At 39.9% G+C, this 27,741-nt stretch overlaps 1 protein-coding gene across 3 annotated transcripts in view; it reads left to right on the plus strand.

The window, feature by feature from the left end:
* trappc9 (trafficking protein particle complex subunit 9) overlaps window positions 1-26,289 on the plus strand; it is a 235,097-nt gene extending 208,808 nt beyond the window's left edge. For all 3 annotated transcript variants that reach the window (XM_085445318.1, XM_085445320.1, XM_085445319.1), the window contains 2 exons: window positions 23,907-24,130; window positions 24,883-26,289. In XM_085445318.1, the coding sequence (XP_085301444.1) occupies window positions 23,907-24,130; window positions 24,883-25,062 (404 nt within the window). In that variant the 3' untranslated portion in view covers window positions 25,063-26,289. The remainder of the gene's footprint in view (window positions 1-23,906; window positions 24,131-24,882) is intronic.
* Window positions 26,290-27,741: the final 1,452 nt, after the last annotated feature.

Below are 27,741 nucleotides of genomic sequence, written 5' to 3' on the forward strand. Positions count from 1 at the left end.
TTTTTTAGAGTGACCTCCACATTTTGAAACAGCAGTTGGGCCAAAGTGAACAATAGCCTGCATCTTTTCTCTGCAGTGCACAATATCAGAGTGATACTGTATTGTTTTAGAGCTCTTACCTGCTATATGGAAATAGATGCCAAATTGCAACAATTAATGGGGTCAGACAGATCTTAAGTGTGTTGCTAACATTTACAAACATGGCACGTCAGCAGTAAGACACAAATGGGGATCTGTTGGTGTCGTTTTTAATGTTCCGTCTGCACATTACAGTCGGCTGTATGACACAAATTTCAGGTTTTTGTAATACCGCAGCTCTTGTCTGGAAGAATCTTGTGCTCCTTCTCAGCCATGACATTTTTCACAGTCCCCAGCAATTTCTAACACAAAAATCTTCTACTTGAGATAAAAACTGTTTCAGATGCCTCACATTTATCAGAGCTGTCATGCTGTTTCCAGAAAACACACATATGCTTATAATAACCTGTTTTATTTTTGGTTTGGAGATTACAGACTCCCTCATCAGCTCTGCTAGTTTTGACCTGCTATTTTGCTTTGTTCTTGGTAGAGTGCTGCTACTGATTGAAATGAACTAGCCACATCTTGTTTACAAATTAGTATGTTGTTAGCATATCGCTCACAGAAGTCTCCACTCCATCGACATAGTAAATCTGGTCCTAGGAATCCTCTCACGTTTGTTCCAACTCTTTGGAGAGGACTTATGGACAAGTCATTAGGTTTGATACTTGTTGCTTCTTGAACCAAAGATAAGAAAAACACAGCTACAATGTCTTTGATGAAGTTGTTTGGAAACCTCTTCACGTTGTAGACGGTGATATTCTGATGGAGGTTTCTTCCTGTTAAAAGGCAGTTTTTCCTTTCCCACCGTCACTAGGTGCTTGCTCAAAAAGGGTTTCTCTGTTTTATTGTTGGGTCTTTATCTTACAACGTGAAGCACTTTGAAACGACTGTTGTTGTGATTTGGCGCTATTCAAATAAAATCAAATACAATTGATCCAAGATAGAGAAGTATTACACGGCAACTACTTTCTAGCTTTTTTTATTTTTAGTATGGTAATTTTCCCTTTGATATTTCTTAATTGTTTTCATTGTATTGGTGCAGGGATATGAAAAGCCACCAGTCAGCTGTCTCCAGCAGATAAAAGTCTCAGAGTCAGTCTTTCATCTCTAATTGTATCTGACATTACTGGTAACAAAGAGAATATATTTAAAGAGAAAGCATTGTAGTGGTCTTTAAAGGACCTCTGCTCTGGTAGCACCAATGCCATTTGTAGTGCAGACATGTAAGACTTTCAGGGACAGAGCAAGCGCATGAGCTACTACTGAGAGCTGCTGCTGTAGCTACTGGAGGGGCCGGCATCATGGTGCTTTCAACTGAATCCAAACTTCCAGATAATTTGCTTAGCTAAGCCAAGGGGCGCAAATGGATGCAGAATATCTGAGGCAACCCTCAGAGCCCCATTGACAAATGTGATCTTGGCTCTGATGTCAGCCCTCACTGGGATTCAGCTGACATGCTGTCAGAGAGTTGTCCTTTTGCCTTTTGTTCTCCTCTGTCATGCATGCTCATGGTGTAAAGCTGCACGGGCAAACCCCAGAAACAGTCATGTAGGTCTTTACAAGCGATCTGTCACCAGTGCTCTCGTTGTTTACTCCCACTCTCAGCTTATCTGATTGACAAGCAGAAAGGGAGAAGAGCCGGACTGACTTGGGTTGTATATGATTATAGTGCTTAATGCTGCATCTTTGAATTGTTTTTGCTGCCAACTATGCTCTTGTTTTATCCTCCCACACAGTTACAGGGTACTTACCTTTGTCTTTCTAACAGTTGTTTCATATGTAATCACATTCACCAGCTTGTTCTCATTCAGTAGATTACAGTTGATCTACAAAAAGGTCTTTTTGCTTTCAAGTGGCTTTTTTTTTGCAATGAATATTAATATAGATATAAGCTATTTTCACTGTGGTTATGTCTGTGATGTCTATCTGCAAGTCAGACTAGCTCGTTTCGCCAGCTTTATGTAGCATGCAAGTCGGCTGGAGGTTTTAAGTAATTTTGCTTCATAATAATTACTACTGGTACTTGTGGAGTTCTTATTCCTTCATCCCTCAATCCTTAAAAAATCCTGCATCACTTGGAAGATTTACGCTTACAGCCCAGAGAGTTCTGCACTGTAGTAATGGTTTGCATCAGGAACAGTGATTTTGTTAGCCTCATAAAGTTATATCCTCACCCCAAACATTGGATAACTACTAACGCCATTGAAAATCTACTATTGAATATTAAGTTAGACGTAGAGCTGGGCGATAGAACGATAACGATATGTATCGCGATATAACTTTTACTCAGTAGAGAAATTAAGCTATCGCGATAGACCTCGCCGCTCTTGTCCTCTTAAAAAAAAAAAAAAAAAAGGTCAGCCAATCCAAATTAAGTAGCGCAGAGCCGAACCAATCACAGCCACAGCGTCACGTCGCGTGACTTGTTACGTACAGCACAAGTGCCAAGCCGCACGTGTGTTTGTTTGGGAAGCAGCCAGCGGGTAATGGAGCCAGCGCGTAATGGAGGAAATGAGTGTGCCGACTAGAAAAATCAACCGAGCGTGACCGAAGAGAAAACAGATGATGGTTCCAATGCCGGAGAGATTGTCAAAGCCATAGAAGTTCCGTAGTGTGAAGGTATTTCGGCTATTTCAAGTCTGACAAAAAACAGAGTAGCGTGCACTGTAAATTGTGCCGAAAGCAAGTCTGGAAATACAATAAACTGGTGCATGCGTCACACTGTGCGCCACGTTATTGTTTCGGTGAAATGAATTTCTACAATACTGTTACTGTTAATTCTACTCTCTGCAGTGTTTAAATGCTTACATATACACACAGTTACTGTCCGTCCACACATACGACTCGGTTCTGCTTCTATGCCCCAGCTTTGTTTACTTTTTCCCACCGAGGCTTCTAGACTTCTGATTGGCCAACATTTCTGCACGGTTAGGAATCTAGCGCCACCTGCTGCTTTGGCATGTTCATAGCAGCGTTTTCCTTCATTTCTGCCTTTATGTGTGGACGGGATTATTTTTTAAAACGAAAACGGAAAATCTCCGTTTTCAAAAATACCCGTGTACGTGTGGACGTAGCCTCAGTCTCTGACTGGAAGCGCTAATTCGTCATTCGGCTTTTGTCAGACTAAAGTAACTGTTAAAACTGTTTGAAAAGCTAAGCTATACAACAAGGAGAGATTGAGAATTTCCTTTTAGTTCTCAGTTTATTTGATATTGACAAAAGTTAGTCAGTTTTGTCTGTTCTTCTGTAAAACAAACTAAGATTTATTTTTAGAATTAATATTTTGTTTCTAAGTGGAATTGACAATTTAGTCTGTTTTGTTTGTTCTATTTTGAAACTTAAACGCTTTAGTGGCTGCCTTTTGTGTAGTTTGCAATATTTGCCTTTATTTATCTGAAAAAGTCTCATGTTCCTTAAGTACATCTACCCTGTTGAACTTATTATGGGAAATAAATATTTAAATAAAAACAAGCTGCTGATTATTTCACATTTTACTTGTGAGCAACGGCACATTTAAATCTTACAAATATAGTTATTTGGCTTATATAGTGATAGATATCGTTATCGCCTGAAATGAAAAAAACATACCGTGATATGAAAAAATCTCATATCGCCCAGCTCTAGTTAGACGTAAATTTTAGTCTCCTTTGTAGTAATAGACCATCACCTGCTAACCAGTGCAGGCAAATATATTTGTGTGAGAAGAGAAAACCACAGCAGGAATCTTCACTGAGAATTGGGATTCTTCTTATCTTCTTACCCAGCAGAACATGGGCTGTATGGTAATTTTTTCTTTCTTTGTCTGCACTGACACCCCTCTGCTCTGCTTCAACATATCAGTGCCAAATACAGGAATGGTGTCGTTGGGCTACCACTGAAGAAGAGATACAGATGAAATATACATGCACAAGTATTTTCCTTACTTAATATCCTGTAAGGGAATTGATGTACAGTATTCATACAAGCACCAATAATATTCAGCCTAATGAAAGTTATTTTGATCATTTCTAACTCGCACTAGAGTCATTTGAGCATTGAATCCACAAATAATGTATCATATCTGAGATGAGTGTGGTTTTTGTTTTTCCTTAAAAAACCTAAAAATAAAGTTCATATGTGCAAACGTATATTTCTTCTTTGATTTAGAATGACTGACACAATGTTAGAGTAGTGTTTGTGCCAGTGAAGTTCAAAGGTTGTTCAGAGCTGCACCGACTCTATTAAGTTACAGTTTTTCTCAAAGACCTCAGCCTGGACCACTTAAAGTGTCAGCGTTTCTTTGTGTCTTTCCAGACTTGATTTATTATTACAAAAATCTATAAATCATTCATTTTGGTAACTTGGTGCCCTCCTTTTATTATTTTATTAATTTAGAAGTCTGAGCTTTTTGTGAAGCAGCACTTACAGTGTGTGTTGGGTTGAATCGAGGGGCGTGGGAGTAAAATGGGCTTAAAAAAAGACTTGTTTCCAATAATCATGAGTCTAACTTTAAGTGAATTTTCAGTTTCATAAAATGTTTATTTAAAGTTTGAATAACGACCCCTGACCACTTTATTCCGGTTCCCAACCCTGTGTAACAGTGGACATTTACATGTTTTGATTAAGAATCCTGGACTCATTAAACAAGTGAGCATCTGCACACACACTTTAATTTTGCAATAACAATTCTCTGCTTCAAATTAGCCAAATAAAATACTGAAGTGTTTTTGATTAGTGTTCTTTATCAACAGGTTGTGCCTGGTGCTCTGATCTTGGTCCTCATCAGTGACACAGCCTCTCCTCTACCCCTTAATTATACCAAACACACACAAACCTGATGCCTAATTAGACCTTGGATGAGAGCCACAGAGGTTTTGCTCATGCCTCCTTGTATAATTGCATCTGATATTCACTCCTTAACAAGATTTTGCTAACCTTCTATTGACATTTAGACAATAAAGTTCTGATGGGGGGGACGGAAGCAGCCGAGCTCAGCTGGCCTGTTAAACCTCCTCGAGCTCAAGCATCTTGAGTTACCGTCCACTCGCTCTTCATTGGAGTACGAGTCAACCTTCTGCATTTACTCTTCAGATGCTTTATCACTGCCAAAAATTATCAGACAAAGTCCTTTGATTTTTCTGTGAGATCATGTAATAAATTGGAAGAATATTATTCATAAGTCTGTCACTTCTTTTGATCAGTTTGGTAATAAGAAAAAATGACGAGGGGATTGCAATAGTCAGCTAGCTCGAGCCACAAGTCTCCTTCTACACTGCAAACCTGGAACTGACCACATCCTGTTTGTGTATAAAGAGACAACAGGCAAAAGAGATTAACATTTTTTTAAATTTATTTATTTAAAGCAAAGTAAACTGCTTTTTTAAATTAAATTAGTTTGTTTGCTGAGGTGGATTCATACTGTTGTGTGTTGCTCATGTATTTGTGACTTTACATCGACTGCCACTTTATGCTTTTTCACAATAATTATACAAGAAGCACTCAGAGGGCCCAGCTCACTCTGTGCAGTGTTTACTTTTAAGGGAATTTGTATTTAAACATTATATAAAAGTAGGTAATGGATAATAGGTACTGATGTGTAAATAACTGGACATGAATAACTTATCATATTATATTACAGCATGTTTCAAACTAAGTTGCTCTCTCTTTCTCCTGACAGTACTTTTTTTTAAAGATATAGCGTATTTTGGGTCAGCTTGAAAGAAAGGCAGATTCAAAGTGTAACAGTGAGGTCAGAGGTCAAATATCACACCATTTTTATGGTTAGATTTTTGTTGTTGTTGTTGTTGGCTGCTGTTTCTTTATTAGGAACAGACTTTTTCATATTTGACCAAAATCACATTCTTGACAGTAGAAAACAGCTAAATGTTGTACTTCAGTATAGTTGTAATGCACTTAGTGGATACACACTTTTGGCAGCTCCCTTATTTCCCATGAGGACACCATAGCGGGTTGATCTGCGTGCTTGATTTGGCAGACTTTGCAGCAGAAGTAAAATAAGAAACTAGTGAAAACATACGAATGAGCTTCTGTCACAAACCATAAAAATTGAGTATAATAAGCTTTATGAATGTCACTTTTATTCCAGAGCCATTGAATTGGATTGCATTCAATTGTACAGGTGTTCAGCAATAGCCATAACAAGCCCCCATTTGCTGCAACAGCCAATTGGTGCGTGAACAGATGGCAAATAAATAGCCAGATGTTGTATGGTACTTGACAGTAGAAGAAGATTTATAGCTTCTGTTTTGTGAGCTGTGAGACCTTGTGGCGGTGCAATTTTGAATTTATCCAAGACAACGATCTACAGAGGCCTCTGTCGAAGTGTTAACGTCAAGGACGCGAGGGTGTGCTGCACCACTGTATAATGCATGTTCGTTTTAATCCTGGGATTTATTCATTTCTCATCAGTCTTTCATCATCCAGCCAAGGGCAGCACATGGAATTTTGACCGGACTCGGTGGCGATATGACTATTTTTCACTTAAATTAGCTTTGATAGACAGCTGTGCCAACACAGGCAGCTGTCTGCTTGGCCCTTTTGTTGCTGTTGGCTCTTTTTCCATTTTTAATGGAGTCATTTGACAAACGATATGGATTATGGTTGTGTGGTACAGACCATCCAATTAGTCAGTCACTTAGCACTAATTTGTGTGTATGTATATGTAACACCCCTTTAGTTTATGAATGTAGGTAGCATTAGCTGATAACATGGTTGGTCCTGGCATAAAACTATGGTGGCGGTCGGTTTGCTAAAGTTTGGATCCAAAGACCAGAAATCAATAGAAATCGATTTATGATGCCACAGTGGCTAAGAGCATTTTTCATACACAGTGAGCAGATGGTGTCACCAAGTAATACTTAGCTTTTGGTATCTTCTTTGTATCCTGGCCGACATCACCCACGACATGGAAAACTAGCACATAGAAAAGTATTAACAGAAATATAAATGCATAAATAAAGTATTGCTGGAATAATAACAATATTGCTATCAAAGTCTAGGTTTATTTTTTCAAAGTCTTTATTTTCACAGTTAAAATTTTAAAACTTTTCATTACTAATTACTGAAAGCTCACTGCTTATCATTATGGTGCCTGCAGGGGTCCATTCAAGGTGCAGTAAGATTTTACAATTCCCTGTTTTATTTCTGACTCAATTTTAATGGTCTTTTTTGTTTTAAACAAACTGCCTTCAGATTACTGAAATCTCTTTTTTCTGTGATCTGCAAGTATCTAATCACGCATAAGGTAACAGTGCCGCGTGTCTTATTCTGAAACTCTCATGAATTGAAAGATGTCTAATACACCCCTGGCTCTCTCTCGATGGCCTTTGTGATGGCCTGTGAAGGTGGTTTACTTCACTCGTCTACTATAGAGATAATTGATAGCCCCCAGTACTCATTACTTTTTCCTATATTCAAATCTGAGTAAATGCATAAGATTTGCCAGCATAAATAACCTGTCTTAATACCTTGGAATTGACTGCTTTATTACTTAACAGTGGCATTTAACATAAAGCAATAATAACTTCTTTATTTCTTTTTTGTTGGCCTTGGCAAAATCAGGTGTTGGGGAAGTAATGTGTGTTAATTTTTCAACAGGCATGGTGCATTGTTGGATGTGTGCAGTACAAACCTTTTATCTAAGTGAGCACTTTGCACCAGAGCTGTTTGAGAATAAAATCTAATTATATTTGCTCAGTCTAGTTGGTCACCTCAAGCTACTTTTCCTATCCTTAAATCTTTACCTCGTTTTTTTTTTATAATGCATAAACACTCAGGTTTTACATAAAGAAAATAATCAGGAAATGTAACAAAGCAGGGATCATATTTACAGAGAAGATACAGCTAATGGAAAGTAAAATGAATGATCACAATGAGCAAGCCACCAGTGCTAATGAAGGATGAGGGAGGAAGGGGCTGCAAGGTGGAGGATACAAATTAATGTGAAAGAGTGGGAAGAAGGAATCAACTTTGACTTGTGGAGATGGATACGGCAAGCACGTCCCACATCACTTAATGAGGGGGAATGATGGAGTTGAGAAGTGACAGAGGGGGAGATGGAGTGCAGTCAGTGGAAGAGTTTGGAGGATGAATAGTTTCGCATGCTGACAGTGATCTGGGAGAGGGGTAGTCTAGACTGATGGAGCAACTGCATTCAGGTACCTGCTTCAGGAAGTTGATTGGTGGAGGTTGGTTTAGTGATGTAATGCTGTCCAGTGAGGTTTAACTTAGTCTAGAAACTTAGTGTTGGCTAATTCTGCTCGACCGTCTTTAGATTGTTGGAAAAATTTCACGTTCTTTTTTTTCATTTATCATGTTGAGTAAACTTCACTCAATCGGTTTATCATTACATGCCAAAGATGACGATAATAATGATCCTCGTACTTGTTTCATTGGTTTGAACAAGAGGTACAAAAATTATATTCTCCATGGCTAGTTTGCAACTTTGTTGATGTGTGCATGCAGTGTGTAAACTAATTAGAAAGGCATATTGGTCACGATACCATCTTTTATTAACTAGCTGTGCATGTTGTTTTATTTTAGTTTAGTTTATTTTTAAGAAGTTTTCCTGTTGTAATTTTCCTCCTTAGTGCAATGTAAAAATTTAAGTTAATTACATTTTTACATTTTTTTCCTACCAGCTGGCAGAAAAAGAAAATGTGATCTCTATAACACATTTCTTTCATGAAAACTACCAAACTTTGTTTGTTTTGGGTTTTTTTTGTCCAGGTAACTCATTTTTATTGTATTATGGCTTAAATTATATATGAGAGCTGCTTTAGTATGAATAACAGGTGGGAACCTGAGAAGTAAGCAGACCATTTTTTCCCATAAGATGTTTTCTTTTCTAATTTTTTTTCAGGAGTCAAAATTTGAGTTCAATTTAATATTACAGAGAATTTTAGATGCACCTTGCTAGCCATTCATATATAATCTATGAAAAATACCAGTTGTCATTATGTATGGCTGAAAAAGTGCTTCTATTGCTATTCGGGCCTTTTATAATGCCTTAAAATATGCATGCAAGATAATTAACGCTAGATGAAGGACCCTTTACCGGTGACAGAAGAGGACTACTTTCTAGTCTTAATATTCCATGATTGTGATTTTATAATTTCTTCAACAGAATGGAAACCAAAACGAGTTCTGTGTCTAATAGGATGAATTTTGAATATCATTCTCTTATTTTTTTTAAATTTTATTTTCTAGTCCTGTGGATGCATGCTGGCAATAACATCCTAGAAACGTACACTTGCAATCATTTTAAAATTCTTCAAAAGATTATGCACTTTCCATAGTCTGAAGTCATGCAGTGATAAAAGTAACAGTCCCCTATTATAAGATCTACATCCTCTTCAGCTTTAGTCACACATGATGTTGATAAGCATTGTTTGCATGCCGGCTCGCAGTCTCACATCTGAAATTAAGTGCATTCATCTCCACTGTGCTGAGAAGGGTGGTAATTAAAATGTGTTGGAATACAGTGCAGTCATTACAAGACCTGCAATGAAGCATCACTAACAGATCTCAACAGAGACGAGGGCTTTGGCCAAACTCAAACTTTAAACCCAGTACTTTTCCATGTTTGAGGCTGTTTTGATTAGAAAATAAGAATCTCTGCAGGTTGGAGTTTGTTTATAATGCGGATGGTAGTGCAAGTTTTGAATGAGAAGATTTGCAATTTCATTTACTGTATCGGTCCTTGTTGAATCGTTGATGTCCCTGCAGGTGACTGAACTAACTTTTCTAAGACATTGATTGCCACACATTCTGTGGAGGAAATAATAACCTTGCAGGTAGCTCTGCTGTCTATAGTGATTTCCCCCCAGCGAGGTACTGACAGCTCATTACCTCAGAATTCCTTCTTCACACTGATAATTCACCCAGAAAGCCATGCATGTCACCCCTTGGTTTCTTTCCCTTTGATGAGTGTGCTTCATTTATGTGAATGAGAAGACTTAATTTTGCTTTTCAGTTATTTTTACTGAGACAGCTGAACGTCAGGTCATACCAGCATTTTTACAGCAGACAGTCCACAGGAAATACCAGACTTTATAGATCATCTCGATGAGATAAAGTTAATCAATCCAGTTTAAACATTTATGTAGATTCCTGCTTAGTCGATCTTAAACATGGCAGCAGTGATCAATCTTAAGTTAACAGTAATGACCATAAATGAAATGAAAAGTCAAAAATTGAGCGATGATGCTGATAGTGATAGTGGCAGAGATAACAGTGTAAGGCTGGAGTCGGGTTCAGCATCTCAGAGACGTACAACAGGTTTCAGGTTAAGGTCGCGCCGTTGCTACTTGCACACAGGTTTGAGCAATAACACTGATTTTATTGGATGTGAGAGTTTAGTAGTGTATAGTCTCAAATTTTATATAACTGTTAAAATGTAACACGGTGAACTTAACAGGGGAATGATATAATGGAATGTGATGTACAGTAAACTGTGACAAGGTGAAGTAGTAAGCATAGTTTTGTGTGTGTGTTTCTGTACATCCACAGGAAAACACATCTCCTGTACAAACGTGATGTTTTCTTTCTTTGGTAGTTTCTTAAAGCCTACATGGATTGCATGTACCCTCGGGTTTAATTTGTCCATGACATAATTGCTACATTAAAGTACTGTACCCCACAGTGTTTCTGTTTGGAACATTATCTGCTCAAGAAACAAAAAAGCAGCAAGAGGGACATCATGCAGCAGCAGATTGTGTGTGGGTGAACAGGCAGGGATGTTTTTGTGCACCCCCCCCCCCCCCCTCCTTTTTAAAAAAATAAATACATAAGAAAACAACATTCCCTTTACTGTCAGCCCTTTGGTTCTTGCCTGGGAAATCCTCTTCAGTCACTGCTGCATCTGTGTCATCAGGAGCAATTTTTACCACTTTCAACCTCCCACATGATGACAAGCTTGAAAAACAAAGCGAGGCACTATGGGAAACAGAGGTGCTTCCCCTGCCTTCTTTTTAAACCTCGTCTGTCATCTTGAAGCAGCTTGAAGGATATTTTATTTTCATTGTGCCTTTCTAGTGTAATATGTACTAAATGTCCAGAGAATTGCTTTTAAACCTTAGTTTTTAACTCAGATCCTTTTTATTCCTTACCACTAGGGATGGGTATCGTTTAGGTTTTATCCGATACCGGTGCCAAATCAGTACTTTTGAAACGGTGCCGGTGCTCAAACGGTGCTCAAACCGGTGCTTAAAGAATGGAGAACACAAAATTGGTCCAAAAACCTCTCATGTTCAGCTGGTTTTTGTAAAAAGATAACAATGTTAGCCTTTTCTGCAGCTATGGGGCATATATGGTATCACTCTTGGCTGGAAGCAGTGCTTAAACAATGGAAAAAACACAAACTTTGTCCAAAACCTCTCATGTTTAGCCGTTTCCCTCTTTTTCTTTGGTCATTTTAGCCTTTTTGGCCAGGGTGAAGGGAGTATCTGCCATCAAACTAGAAGACAGCCGCATGTAGCTATGATGATGTTTGCTAGTTCACCTTACATGCATTAATGTAATAACGTGGTTAGCCTACTCAACGTAAATTAAACACGAACAACATTAAGCTACTCACGCAGAGAAGAACAGCTGCTGCTGCATCATCATCCTCATCATTTCTGATACACTGGTAGGGCTAGGGGCCAGGACTCTCCTCTTTGGGGTTTTTGGGGGATATTGCTAACTCCGGGTCAGATAACAGGCAACCCACGCACAGTAGATGCGCTCGGTGTGAGGTCTCGCAGCAAGCTATCAAATACGGCGCATTTCTGGGCTTTTAAAAAAAAACGCTATGCGTCGCCAGGTGTTTCATCGGATTTGAGGTGTTACCTCCTTTGACAGTATCACAGTATCAGCTTAAAGCACTTGTTGCTGCTGAGTTTGCATATTTTGCTGTGAAGTACAGCCAGACTTTTGACCGCTTCGCCTTGGACATTTTAATCTGTAGCTCTGCTCTAAAAGAACGTATGTACCTGGACCCGCCTACTATCCTCGGAAACGTAAAATGATTGGCTAGAAGTGTATCACAGCTCAGGAAAAAAAAAGCACCGAAATAAAGCACCGAAATGTGCGCTGCTTTTCGGTCTGGTTACTACCGTTTATGTCAGAACCGGTGCCATCATGGCACCGGACACCGGTACCCATCCCTACTTACCACCATAACACGTTTTACAGTGCAAGTCCGTAAAATTAGAATCTTACATGCTTTCAAGGGATATCCTTATTTCCAAGGTCATTCTCATGAAAGCTCTCCGTGTCAGTGGGGTTTTCACCTTATTAAACGAAGATCGGCGTGGATGTCGACGAAACAGCGGTGCGGGTTTCTTTTCTGAGCTGGTTTTAATTGGCTGTAAGGTTGGGACAGGAATTCCACCACGGTGCCCGAAGGTATCTCCAAGAAGAAAAAGTGGATTCATTTGCATAATTAGGGTTGGAACATATTAAGAGGAGAGGCACAGAGTAATGAGCCAAGAAAATGAGAGTAAGAGTGCAGAGCGGCATATGACACCAGCCATGTTTAGATCTGAACGCAGCGAATCTCTCAGGGGAGGCTCGCTAATGACTTTGATTTGTCTGGAGATGAGTCAAAACAGTTGCTGCCTCCGCCTTCTCCCACTCCCCAACTCTGAATCTGTCCTCCTCAAACAAACACCTCCACCTCCTGTTGATATTGTTGTTCCAGTGTACAGGGTAGAATTGGCTCAGCGAGCGATTGTACAGCAGCCTTGTTTGGTTTTCCAGTTTTGGAGATTATGCTTGTGGAAGAATAGGCAGATACTTTATGGTGCTGAACGTCCCCTGCAATTACATATGCCACACCATCCCAGTTAGCAAATATTTGATGGTGCAGAGACTATGAACCTTATTGTCATGCAATACAGTTCTCACATTTATCATGTTTCAGTTTGCAGTTGTGCTCGTCTGTGTTTGCAGACATCGCTGAATTGTTAATTCATGGCCAAAGCACCCAGTGTACCTTTTTTTATTTTTTCCCCCAAATCTGTGATGCTACTATGCTTGCATTGGTTGCAGTTATCAAATTATCATACACTTTTTTTAGGTTAGTTAAATATTCTATCACTATATCATCATAATGTGTTATAGCACTCCCTGAAGAGTGCTTGTCAGGCTAGTTGTGATATTTATTAACCCAAATGAGCCTCCACACATCCCAGGGATATCTGTTCTTACAACAGTGAGCAAGATGACATCCAGTTACAATAATACAGTCAAGAAGAAGCAAGAAACCAGAGTTGACAAAAGCTAAAAGCTGCAATATATTGCCAAAAGTATTCGCTCCTCTGCCTTCACACGCATATGAATTTGAGTGGCATCCTATTCTTAATCCTTCCAAAGCCGACTCTTTGCAGCTATAGCAGCTTCACCTCTCCTGGAAAAGCTTTCTATAAGCTTCAGGAGTGTGTTTATGTGAGGTTTTAACCACAGACACATTTGTGAGGTCTGACACTGATGTTGGGGAAGAAGGCCTGGTTGTTTCCTACTATTACGTGTGTTTATGCAAAGCTAAGCAGCTGCTGACTGTAGCCTCTGATTTAACACTTGTAAAACTACCCTGTGGATGAACAGAATGCGGATGTTTTGTTTATAATCCACAGGGTTAGCTATCTACCCAACCCCCAAAACAACAAATCGGTCATCTAAGTCAGCAAATCGGCAACCACTCTCCATGGTCTCATTATTGACAGTACACAGATGAGTCACTTTATGGATTGTGACAGTGGGCAGAATGAATAAGAGCAGGACTTTGTAATTTGAATTTTTTGTTTGTTTCTCTGCATCTAAGCTGTTGGATCTTATAGATGTCGGAGTAATTTGTTTTAAAGCAGATAATGAGAATTTTCTTGTTTTTGGAAATCGCTTGAGAACAGGAAACATTAAGACTTTTTTTTATGAATAATAGTTGATGATTGAAAGTCATCTGGTAAGTGTATAATCCGTCGTGCTGTATGGTCACTGATAGAGAGAAAAGCCGTTCTGGTTGTGTTAAAATCAGTGTTTTGGATTTTCAGATTTATTGCAGCAGCTGCTTTTTCCTGTTTCACACTCAAGCTATCGATGTCTGCTGGGGGAAGATGGCCCCAATTACTTCTTGTCTATATGTGATTAACAGAGATTTGCCTTTAAACTCTAAGTGCAAGGATCTGTTCAACACTTATCTTCTGTCCAGCTCACCTCAGACATGGACCAGTAGCTTCAGGCGTGCTCCTGATTGTGCTCCAAACCACATTGGACACATGGAATATGAATTTACATTTACATTTCTAATAGTTTGAGTAACGCAGAATGGTCGAAGACGCCTCGAGATAATATATCATGACCGGTGTCGTTTTGCATGTATTGCAGTCACATAAGTGTTGTCTCAATCAGGCGAGTGCATCTCTGAGCTGTTAACATGATTGGCCTTAATTAATTCAGAGTTTTCTGATATCAGTCCCAAATGTAGTCTGCAATCAAGTGTTTTTTTTTGCCTAATTGAAGCCAAGTGCCACACTAAATTATTTTATGGAAAATTGAAAAATTGGATCATGGCAGTTTTATTGCTGTTTGGTTACAGGTGGATATGTGAGAGGGAAAGAAGACAGGAAAGAAAGCCAAAGCCCAAAGCTCATATCCTGCTAGTGTGTACTGATGCTTCCTGGGAAGATATTCAGAGGGGAGGAATAAGAGTTCAAAAAGTAATATCACGCTGTAGCACAATAAGTCCTCAAAGTTAAAGCTGCAGAAGGCTAGATAAAAATGTGTACAGCCAGATAGTTTCAGTGTAGGCCTACAGGGTGTTCTCCTTTGTTGCTCAGGTGCAGTGGCTGTGGTTCATACTAAAAATGTTGTTACAACTATTTAATAGGTTACTGCTAACTTTAGCAATCATAGTCCTTTGGGGATGACTTTTAATGACTCCAGTGCTTTCTGACACTTGTTCTAGTGTCACAGTGATGTTGAGTTGGGGGTTTTTCAGTGTACCTGGCATATAGGGTTGTTCCAAGCTTCTTGGAAAACTTTTGTGGATTTAGGTTTTCTCCATATTGTCTCTCTCAGTTGGTCCTTGTTTTGAATCTGTGGGGAGATTGCATATTCTTCCAATGTCTGTGTAGGTTGTCTCTGGGTTTTCTGGCTTCCCTCACAGTCCTGAGATGTGAGTGGGGTTGGGTGGTTTTAAAGTGGTGATTCTGCCCAGGGTGTACCTGCCTCTCGTCCTATGGCTGCTGGAATAGGCTCTTGCAGCTCCATGACCCTGAATTGGATACACAGACAAAGATGGATGGATACATATCAGTCACAGTTTTTCCTCAATTTAAGAATAAACTATCATTCATGATAGTGTTCTCTTTAGCACACTGCATGTTTTAATTACTCCAGAAGCACAGGCGTGGTTTATTTCTATATAACTCAGAGCAGGAAAAATCATTTATCATAAAGTTGAACCTTAATTTCCTGTGGAAAAAAAATGGTAACATATGTATTTGACTAATAATTCTTCATAGTGTAAACAAAGTTATTTTTTTGCCAAGATCTTCTCTCTTAGGTGCTGAAAAGATGACGTTGTAGTAGGAGTGCTGCTTCCTTTCTACACACGTTAGACCAGTATTGCTGTTGGGGTAGCTAATAATTGCCCCCAGCCTGGTATGTCTACTATAAATATGAAGGATGATGTGATTCGGAGTCTTTGACAATGAGGTTGCTGAATGGGTAGTTGACAAAAAATGTACAAATAAGCAGTTTACTTTATCCTCAACTTATAGGCTGTATTGGGATTTGGACAGAGTGCGTTTATCTCTTAAAGCTCCAGACTACACAAGCATTTTCATAACCAATTCTCAGCATATGATAAAACCACAACTGGAAAAATTATATACAAGCATCTGCACTGGGAAAAAACCAGCAGTTAAAAAAAGAGTCCACCCCTGCAGAGCTAATGGGCTGCATCATTTCAACCAGGCATTTAAGAGAATTATAAGTTGTTTGGATCCCATCTAAATGCTGCTACATGGGTACATAAATTGACATAAAAACCTACACATTTAAAAATATTTTCCACAGTCTATCAAGGGGCTGGCATCAACATGAGAAAGCTGAATTTCTCTCAAACCAATTGTGGACTTTTATTTTATTTTCCCCCTCAAAATTACAAATGCTGTTTGAGGCCTTCCAGAGTATTATAGTATATATGGAATTCATATAAAGACATTTGTGGCTCCAGAGGAAACTGCATGAAGTGTGTATGATCAGCTGGAACTGAAGTCAGTTCGTGTGCAGTGAGAAAAATGTGAGCTTACTCAAATCTCTGTAGCTGATTGTGATCTGAGCCTCGGAGCTGTCGCCTACATTGAAGTATTTGCATAACACCCGATTCTGTATGTTGAGCAAATTATACCAAGTTTTCTAAACATCCATCGTGGGTCTGAGAATATTATTAAAGGTCAAGTGTAAAGGATCAATGATAATATAGTGTATATTTCCATTTTACAGTTACATTTTTTGGGGAAAAATAGATATTGTTTCTATACTTTAGTGGATGCTTGTCAATCAGCCTATTAACAGTGACAGTGATCTGTTTTGAACACACAAACACAAAGATGTTAGGCAACAGATCCTTTAAGTCCTGTAAGTCATGCGGTGGGGTCTCCATGAATCGGCCTTATTTGACCAGCACATCCCACAGCTGCTCGATTGGATTGAGTTCTGGGGAATTTGGAGGTCAAATCAATGCAAAGTCATTGTTTAGCTCCTCAAACCATTTCTGAACCGTTGTTGCTTTGTAGCATTAGGTCTGCTGAATAGGCCGCATCCATCAGGGAACACTGTTTCAATGAAAGGCTGTGCATGGTGTGACATAATGCTTAGGTAGATGGTACGTGTCAAAGTAACATCCACATGGATGGCAGGACCAGAGGTTTCCCAGCAGAACATTGCCCAAAGCATCACACTGCCACCGCCTTTCTTTCTTCCATTGCTCTGTGGGCCAGTTCTGATGTTCACGTACCCATTGTTGGTGCTTTCAGCAGTGGACACACTGACTGTGTGTGTCTGTGCAGCCATGCACAACAAACTCTGATGCTCTGTGTGTTCTGCCACATTTCTATCACTTGGACGTTTCTTGGACTCCTTTGATAGATACTGACCACTGCAGGGACAGTCTGTCCTTTGTCAAACTCACTCAAATCCCTAAACTTGGCCCATTTTTCCAGCTTATAACACGTCAACTTTCACTTCCTCCCTAATTCATACAGGTGCCACGGTGAAGAAATAAACAGTGTTATTTACTTCACCTGTTGGTGGTATATGTACACTGTGCACTTGTTCAGAATAGTGTTAGCTAAACTTATACCCACACACTCTTGTTACAGTTTATTAACTCTCTCTATAAACTGCTAGAGAATCCTCTGAGGAATCCCACAGCTGTCCAGTTCTAATTTCAGTTTTTCCTCAGTGTCTGGATGTGCTGTGGAGGTCACAAAAGGGGGCTGTGGGTTGTTTCATCATTCTGCTTTATCCACAGTTAGGTCTGGCAGGAAGTCAAGACTTTTTTTGCAGGTCATCCCAGTATGGGGCCACTAAAGTGTAATGGCACACAGCCATCTCACTATTGCTCTCCCACACTATTGATCTGTTTTATTTCGAGATGCTGCTGTATAGCAAAGATACTAGAGCTAAAGCGTTATTTTCTCTTATCACACTCACAGTTTAGTGGAAAAAAATTGTTGAGGAAAAAATCCAAGTATTTGGTAAAGTGTGAACCATGTGCTTAAGGCGGGCTGCGTTATATCATGCCTCGGTTGTTTCAATACAGGCAGGAAGGCAAATGAAATTAGAAAGCAATGGAAAACAAACAGAATGAAAATATTGAAGGTTACCACTTTATTTATATATTTTTTACATGTTAGGATCACTGGTGGGAGCATGTTAGTCGATGGTGCTGTTTGGATGGGGTCTTTACATTGTGAGGACTTTGGGTGACATCTGCCTTGTGTTGACACTGCAGGCTTTGGCACCTTAAAACCAGATTTTAGCTGAAATGAAACAACATTTGAAGAGCCATGAGCCAGTCTAGTTACATTGTTGGCCTATTTTTGTTTTTATATTCATTCATGGCATTTCTGTATTCTCTCTTATACAAGAGAGCCTCTCACATCTAATGTGATACTTATATGAAGCGCTAAAGAGCACGCTCTTATTTCCACTCGTATTCTGACGTGTAGCAATAGGTGGAATTGTTAAATGTCTCAAAAGGTTTGAATGATCATCTTAACCTGTGCATCCTCCTTTTGAGTGCAGCTGAAAGTGAAGAATAAGGATGCAAAACAATGGCAACCTTGGGTGCTGCTCTGCACACAGTGAGCCAGCAGAGTACAGCAAGAAGAGGAAAACACAGAGATTGAATCAAGGGCGAAAAGGGAGAGAAGTATTATTTTGGTAAACATAAGTCACGTAGCCACCAGTCGGGAATTAAAGCGAACGCTTTGGATGAGTAATGCTGCTGCTGCTGTGGTCGTGGTGCTCAGCGATGAGTGCGTACAGGCTGGAAGCAGCCCTCGGTAAGGTGTCCCGAGTGGAGACGAGCCAATATTTTTCTACCAAGCTCATAAACTGCAACATAACCCCCAATCTTTCTGCTACAGGCTGCTGCTGCGGAGTTGAGCAAGTCTGCTTGTTTAGGGTGAAGCTTCTTAAATCTGCTTCTGTTAACTGTTAATAATTACATACAGTGTTGGGTTTTGAGGAGAGGGGACAGATGGACAGCGATTACTCAGACCTTTTAGAAACATGTTGCAATGAGAGCAAATTTATAGCCGAGTAAATTTGCCTTCGCAAACTTATTAGACTGCATATGTTGCCACAGGACGGCCCGAAATCAGCAGACTTGTAGATGTACTGGCCTCCTGCTCCAACATGATTAACGTGGAAGTATTTTATGTCACCTGAAGTAAGCGGGTTCCTATCATCTTTTCGTTGTAGCAGATGGAATATTTGATGGAAAGACGAGAGATATCAAATGAGCCGTTGTTATGGGGATAATTCTAAAAGGGGCAGATGGCTTTGGGGAATATCACAGGCTGGTGGGTTATTTTTAGACTTACTGCAGCACACCTCAACCTTTCAAAGCACATCCTCCGCCTCCGTTGGAGCATTCATCAATGACCCTGCCTTGCTAGCGGCCGCTGTCCGGGATGAGCTGTTAAACTCTGCTGACCTGGTCATCTGGGCCAGAGCACAACTCTTTGTTAATGTTAATCCTGCTGGATAAATCACTGTCGGTGTAGTAAGCCTCACCAGTAAGCCTGGTTTTACTTTACGCGAGGTATTTTGGTCGTGAGCAGGTCAGAGAAATCACTGTTGATTGTTCTTGATTTTAGCGATTTGTAGTGTACTATTTATTATTCAGATATGGAGTTAGCTTTAATAATTACTAGCATTACTGTAAGCCTCTTCTCTTGACGCCATTGCTTTTCTTGCACCACAAAGGCATGCACGCTCATTGTCGACATATCGCTGATGTAATCAGTTTTCTGCGGCGTTAACGCTCCGTGTTTAACGAGCATTTCCTACACGCAGTGTGATGAACGTGACATCTGTATTTGTTTGGCTCTAACTCATCCTCTTCTCGCTGTTGCTGCACAGTATTTGAGAGTGAATCTTAATGAGCTGTATTGACACCCGCGGTGACGCACGTTATAGTCTAGTAAACACTGGCAAATCACCCAGTGTCGGTCGTCATCCTTATCTTCACCTGCGCTCCTACTTCAAGGGTGACAGAGACACTGCGAGGGGCGGAGAGGCTTGTTTAATCAGAGTTGTGTTTTGATCGGTGGCTTTCATACTCGCAGGAGAAAGTGTCGTCTCTCTCTCTCTGTTTCCTTCCTGGTTGCTGTGGCGACGCCTGCTGCAGCGCTTCACTTCTGCCAACTCCAGCAGCATCTGGGCAGAAGTGTGTGTGAGTGCGTTACACATATTATGTAACAAGTTAGCACAGGCACCAAATTAATAAACAGATCAATTTCTCTCGTTCCTTGGAGTTTATTAATGAACCCGTCACAACCCAACAAATCAATACATTAAAAATGAGCTGAGTTCTCTCCCAAGTCAGTTCTTAGAAAACACACACATCCCCTGTGATGCACCTGTTGCTCCTGCAGCACTTGTTGGAGCAGCATTTGGATATTTAATCCTCCTTCATGCTGACTTTTACCTAATCTGTGTTTTGTGGCGTCTTTCGCTTGCGTAATTCCCTCAGCTGGCCAAACTGCTCTATGGCTCATTTACCACCTCATTTTCTTTGCTGCTACCCAACCCTCGTCCTCCTGCCTGGTCTGACGTGAAGTTCAGATGAGGATATTTATTTCACATTTTTTCTAGGATCTGAGAGCTAAGCAATAGTTTGGTTTATCGCTTTCCAGCCACAGATCATTGTAATTGAAGTTTTATTAGAAACAAAAACAGGATTTGTGGAAGCACAAGCACGACCTTACTATTTAAAGAGACGATAATGAACATTTTTCTGCTTAACAGGGAACAGGCAGTTTTTTAAAGGGTTAAAAATAACAGTTACTGAAAGTTGTCCGAAACTTGTAAACTTTGGGTTTCATATTAAATCAGCGTTTTAAGTTTCTCACTTTGAAATATCAGAGATGAGACCTTAAGCTAACATTAGCTGAAGAAGCTGCAGTGTAGAGCTAAGACTATACGCATTAACAAATCACATCTCCTCTTAAGCTTTGGTAAATAATTTCAGACACAATCATAAATCTTACTGATAACAAAAGGTATCATTTAAAGTGTACTTGGCGTAGACTTTGCCTGGAAATTTGAAGCTGTGCATATAGATTTGATTGAATGACTGTGTAGATAGATACACAAAAAAACTCAACTTTAATCAGATTTTCATTACAAACGTGTTCTCCTTAACTTGTTCTGGATTATTTTTTTTCCCATTTAAAGCCTGTGAGATGAAACTCATGCTTATTCAGCCTTCATAAAACCTCGATGCAGAACTTAACAGAAGGCTTTGGAGATAAACTGCGCACCGTGGTTCTCTCAGTTCTGCACAACAACAAGAAGAACACGGCAGATGCTTTTCAAAAGCTGGAGGGACTCGTAGACGTTTACAGATGCGCCTAGTGAGCCATAGCCAGTCAGAGACCTTGATCTCTCCCGTCTTGGCTGGCTTTTACTTTGCTTGTATGTGCTAATTTACCAATTTGATGAAATCCTTTTTATATAATCATAGGTAATTGCATCTATTTCTAACTCTTGTGGAATTTTCCTCTTAGCAGTGGCCCTCTTTTTCTTCCCACTTGTTGTTTTTCTGCGTTGGTTATCTAAGTCAGAAGATTGCCTCTGTGCTGATATGCAATCGAGGATGGCAGAGTAGAGAAACTGCAGCAAGTGTTCAGGCTGTGGGTGTGTGTGTGACAGAGCTGCGCGTGTGTGGGAGTTCATCAGCTCATTACAGACTAACCATCCTCTTTTGTTCGCTTTTAATGTGAAAGAATTTGTTTCCAGTTTTAGAGTCAATGTAGGCTACCTATAATTTGCACATCTCCTAGCAACAAGACTTTGAACAAACTAAATATAACTACTTGCAAAGGTGTCACTATAGGCTGAGCGCTTCTGGCTATGAAAGAGTTATGTTTTGTGCGTGTGTTTATGGATGGGTGTGTGCACGCACATCACCAGAGGTCTTCCAGTAAGAGCAAAAGTCCGTAATTTTCCAAATGCTCTTCACAACAGCGTGAGGTGATTACAGTGTTGGAATAACAGCAAGCAAGTCAAGTAGATCTCTGCTGTACATTGTAGGAAAACTTGATCATGTGCACGTCCACATGGCTAAACCTACTTAGTTTTGACACAATGTAATAAGTATTTGCAGGAAGAGGCCTGTATAGAGACAATGAGCGGATCACAGAGCTGCAGTTTCTGCTAAGTGAGTTCGTGTACTGGAAAAGGCAAAGTAGTTTGACTACCGGGAAATGCATTATTTATACATGCACATAGCTATCAAATTAATATTGGTGGGACAGTGCATGTAATGGGGGTTAAATGCACGCAGAACACATTGCAGTTCGAGCTCAGTTGCTTGAGCGGCCACAAAATGATCCGGGTTTAGAGCGGGAATGGATCACTGTGCTGTTAAAGAAGTCAACACTTTCTTTTCTAAAGAAAGAAATATCTGCTGCTGTGAATAAAAACAATAAGTACTCGAAACAAAACAAACTTCTTTTTATTCTAGACTACAAAGGTACAAAAAGTGTGGAAGAAGCCTCGAGCTAAATTTAGTAAGAACTGGAAAATCTACAATATTGCAAAAAATAAACAAAGACAGTTGATGATATTATCTTCATAATCCAGCCTTACTCTCAGGGCTATATTAAAGTTAAATAATAATAATATAATCATAATGGGATTTTTAATTGATTGCATTGAGATCTTGGACGTCCACTTTAAGCTCTTAAGACCCAAAGTCTTTCATGGCATGCATTTTTAATTTCTCTTGGTTATTTGGGCTGATTGGGACCTTTATTAATGCAAAAACAAAGAATTATGTAATTTATTTTAACCTGATATGCATTTTAACTACAAAAATTCTTTTCTTTGCAGGATATTGCACTGTTATGTGGATTGTTTATTCCAATCCTGGTCCAATATCAGCAGAGTAGCGCAGCATTTTTCAGTATAATCATTACAACATATGACAATCTTGCCCACTTACAGCGTTCTTTCTTTTTATTTTGCCAAATTTTTGTACTTAAAATTATAAAATTTCAATTTTTTTTTCAATAACAAGAGTTTCACATTGTATGTTGAGTCCAAATGTCAAAGACGGGTGAAGCAAAACATGATGAGCAAGGGCTGGAACTAAACCAGAGAGGGAGAAGTGTCTACTGAGGTCATAGATCCGAGGAGGACGATGTTGTTTCTACAAAATGACTTCTTGTTGCTACCAGAGGAGCTGCACCCTGCTGGCCACTCGGAAAAAATGCAAGCTTCAGCCAGTTAAAGTTAGCTTTACTTTTTAGATCCAGAAACTTCTCTATATGCATCCTATGAAGTCTAGACAGACGCTGAACACAAATAATAAAAAGAAGGAGAAGAAAAGCTCTCATAGCCCCTCAGTGTGTGCTGGTGGTAGTCTGTTTTGAGTGAAGTGTGTTCTTTAATACAGACGTGAGTCTCAATGTCACCCTCCTGTAGCTCCAGCCTCCCTGGGGCTCTCTCTCACTGGCAGTGACAGCACAGCCTCAGCTGCCCACACCCATCCTCGTTCTCCCGCCTTCCTGCTGGATTGCCTATCTTAATACTTCCCCACTTGCCACTGTACACAACAGATCGGGGCACCAGCGGCAGCGAGCTCAGCTTTCATCTGCCTGTCACACAGACTGAGCCGCTCTGACTCAGTGTTTATCACAGCCGCAGGTGTGACACTAGAAAGTATATGACAAGTGGTTTTCACGTGTGCGTGTGTGTGTGTGCGTGCACTGCTGTTACTCTCAGAGGAGTCATTACTCAGGTGATCTTTTCGGGAGCCCCTGAACTCCCACGTTTGAAGTCGATCTTCTTCTTAGCCTGCCCGGAGCGTGTAGGCGCTCAGTTCACTGAGCTCATTATTCAAAACAAATCGTTGTGTCTCCCCCTGCACCTTAGCCAAATAGGGAACACATCAGGACTCAGTGGCCAACCTTTAGAGGAATTGAACTGAACTCACTCAGTGTGGATTTATTTCTTTTGCGGTTGTCACAGTGTGTGTGTGTGTGTGTGTGTGTGTGCCCATACTGATCCTTTCTGTCGTCCTCGTTCTGTTTTGTTTCAAGATGTGTTGGTGAATAAGAAACCGTGTGACTGCGATGTCATCGCCGACTGTAAAGTGGGGGATGCTGTGAGCCTGGAAGTAAAACTGACCAATCGCAGCAAGAATTCAGTGGGGCCCCTGGCTCTGAACGTGGTGCCATATCAGGACTATCAGAATGGAGTCCAGAACTACGATCTGGAGGACGGAGTCACCTTCATCGGCTCCAACACCTTCTACATTGATACGGTCGGTCAGAGCCACAGTTCTATATTCATGTTGTTTCCCAGCAAAGACCTGAGATATGCAAATACAAATCTATTCTTAATGGTGATAGGTCGTTGCAGCAGAGGTCACATATACTCAATTGTAACACAGTCACATCACAGGAGTTTAAGCTGATATTGTAATGGGCTCAGTAATTCCTAACTAAGGTAATTGCATTTTTTAAGCTCATAATTTCTGGAAAGAGGCATAGTTTAGTCTTCTTAGTTTAGTTTTCCATATATGCTGCACATCTGGGAACGGCAGAGACAGACGTGACTTTTGTGTTGATCGATTGCACAAGTCACTGTCAGTTACTTTAAATAGAATTGAGTGGCTAAGTAGACGCAGAGGAAAACACACTGGAAAGTCTAAAGGTTCTACTTTTCTTAGCAAAACAACCCTAACGCCTCAAAAGACGGCATGGTCCTTTTACTCTCATCGTAAAAAATTTCTATTGGCTCTGAAGAGATCCTCAGAGTCAGTATTTGTATATAACCGCTTCTCATTTCTGATGTTAAACAAGCTGCAGGCTGTTGAACAGGATTCGTCTTGTGCCAGAACAAAGAGTTTTAAAAGCACATGAAAGAATACTTGAATTCTTCGCTTTCATGAATGTGCAGAACTGCTTAATTCTGGCAGTCGTTCTCAGCTGAACGAGAACTTGTCTGCTCTTCATCATCAAAGCGAGGTGACCACTAACAGTTCTTACTGCTGTCTCTCTTTTCTGTCACCAGGTTAAACCCAACGAAAGTACTGTATGTGAGGGTGCCCTGCTTTTCCTTTACACCGGAGATTTCTACCTTAGTATCAAATTCCAGGACGACAGCGCTGGACGAGAGCTTCCTTTGGCCTGGTTCACTCTGCCCAGCGTCCACATCAGAGCGCTCGACACTCCACCACAGGCCGGGGCCTGAGGACTTCAAGGTCATAGACCTGACCAAGAGATCGGGCGTTTTGTTGCTGTTATATGTAAATACAGTAGCATTATAATGAATTGACATGTGAATATCATTTTGGTAAATGTTTCTGCATTTGTATAGTTAACACAACCTGTGTGCTTGGGGTGAATAAAAACAAAACACACAATTTGCAAATTTGCGCGGGGTAATGTCAGGTGAAATGAAATTCTCCATCCTTTCTGAGCGCAGCCATTTAGTGCAATCAAAGCAGGGAGACAAAGTAAATCGGCTCGTTTCCTGGTTAAGACAGCACAGCAATTCACACTGTTAACCAGCAGCAACACATGTTAACAATGTTGCTCACTGAGGAAGCAAGCTAGCTAGCCTCAGATACAGGAAGTCATCTTATTAGCTGTGCAGCAACATCTGATTTTGTGTAGCCCTGATTTGTCAGACTGTGGATTGCTCTGTGTTACACATACTGTGTGGTTGGTTGTCAGTTGTAAGTCAAGGGGGAATAAGTGTGCTCATGTTTTCATATTGTCTGAAAAATCAAGCTGGTTTGTTAAGTGGGTGCATGCGAACCAAAGTTAGCCTGCTTTTTTAGCCCATAGGGGTCAACTGGGGGATATTTGGACCAACACTTCCTGTTCTGTACCAGCCTCAGTTTTAACAAAGGCTGATGCATTAAAGAAGGCTGATAAAATATAATATGAAAACCTGAGCACACTTATATCTGAGCATTGCCAGCGGTTTCAAGATCCACCATTTACTTGCACACAACCACAGTCTGCTCACAAAGCCTGCTGTTCCTGGCCTGCACATTCAGCATATTCACAGGAGACATGGCTGCTATATGAGAAGAAGGTGACCTTGAACAAAAGTTTAAGTTAAGAATGGTTTTGATTTTCTCACCTCATATACTGGCTGGTTAGAAGCAGCCTGCTGGATAAGCCACAGAAAGGTAGCGCAAGACTCAACAAGGACGTGCAAAACTATGCTAGTGCTTTTTTAGTTGTTATTACTACAGTGCCAAATTCTGGGTTTAGCCAAGAGTGAACACTGAAACTGTTTCCACTGCTGTATGGACTTACCTCAGCCTGTATCAGTACACTGAATTATGGATTTGAGTCTCTTAGATTAGGCCTGTTGTGTGTGACTTATGATAGCTGTAAATATATGTTAAAAGAAGACGGCTATTGTTCATTTGGGCATCATTAAAGTTTTCATTTGTCTATCCAAGCCATTAAATATTCGTGCTTCATTTATCGTGCCCACTGAAGTGACCTTTACTATAACCGCTTTTTGCGGACGCTCGATTCTGACATTTACATTCTTCAAAATCCATAAACTGCACTTTGAGTTATACACAGTATATTTATAGCCTGTGATTGAGTAGCAGCTACACTGAGACTTACCACAGTGTACACATCTGTGTTTTAATGCTCATTGATGCACTGGGAGTTACCTAGTGCACCCACAGCACTGCTAATAGAGTCCATTTGAAATCTGTTTTCCAGTAACAGTTGAATTTCTGCAACCTTTCAGGTTACTACAGGTCCCAGCGGAGTCTGAAAAAAAGGCTAATAACAAGCTCTCCCACCACCTGACACTGAAACTGTACCATGAAAGAGTTTGTATTCATATAAAGTTGTAGACAGTAAAAATGCAGGTTTTATAGATGTATTTCAATGGACTTATTTTTGTTTTAGTGCTGTGATGTTTTCTCCTGCATACAATGCAAACAGTTCCAAACTCATGCCCCCGGTACTGATGAGTTTATCTATGCATTTATTTGTTAGACTATTAATAGATTCTGCGCATGAGCGCCTATCAGCTCAATGTGCAACTCATTTAAAAATGAACTGTAGCTCTGGGTGGGTCCTCCTGCATTCATATGGTAAAAACATATTTTCTCTTAAACACAGTTGTTGATATCAAAGTGTGCACTCTGAGCTTCTGGCCGACAGACGGTGCAGTACACTCTCACTTTCAAATGTGCTGGACCTGAAAATCAACCTAAATAACAAAGCAAAGGTAGCAATTAAACGTATCCTACTGACTTTAAGTAATTTTGATTACATGTCAATCTTTTCCTTAATAATTAATTATTTGAATAACTAATAATACTTATTTAGCTTAAAATAGCGTAATTCCCCATGTAATTAAATGGAATTTCAGTGTATTGTATTTGAAGTGACAATGTAAGTATATTTACTAATACTTAGACAGTAGAATAAGAAGGTAACAGGTCAGGTTTTTAAAACAACCATACTGTAAATAAATACAAGCAGTGCATAAGTAATTTTTCAGTACTTTTTGGGACAGAGGCTGTATTATGGAGTGTCTTAACCTTGGCTTTGTTGCATCTTTATTCTCCTACATTGTTATTTAATATTCATTATATTGATATGTGTGACGGGTTTTGTGTTATTCAGTTGTCCTTTGTGTACTTATGGTGTAAGATGGAGAAAAATAGTTTTTCTGTTAAATTATCAAGAAATCATGCGCTAGTTGCATTTACTTAGAGTATAATTTTTTGTTTCCTTTAAAAACTTGACTTTTTATGTCCTTATTCTAGCGTATCTACCTTTCGATATATTCAAATAAATATAATTACACTGTAATTTCAAATAAAGTGGGATGACATCCTTAGTCACAGACTGTATTATAAAGTGTTAATAAATTTGACAC

The sequence above is a fragment of the Copadichromis virginalis genome, linkage group LG22 (assembly GCF_057382275.1).
Source record: "Copadichromis virginalis isolate Kocher_CV1m ecotype Utaka linkage group LG22, C_Virginalis_male_GT1.1, whole genome shotgun sequence".
Classification (NCBI taxonomy): domain Eukaryota; kingdom Metazoa; phylum Chordata; class Actinopteri; order Cichliformes; family Cichlidae; genus Copadichromis; species Copadichromis virginalis.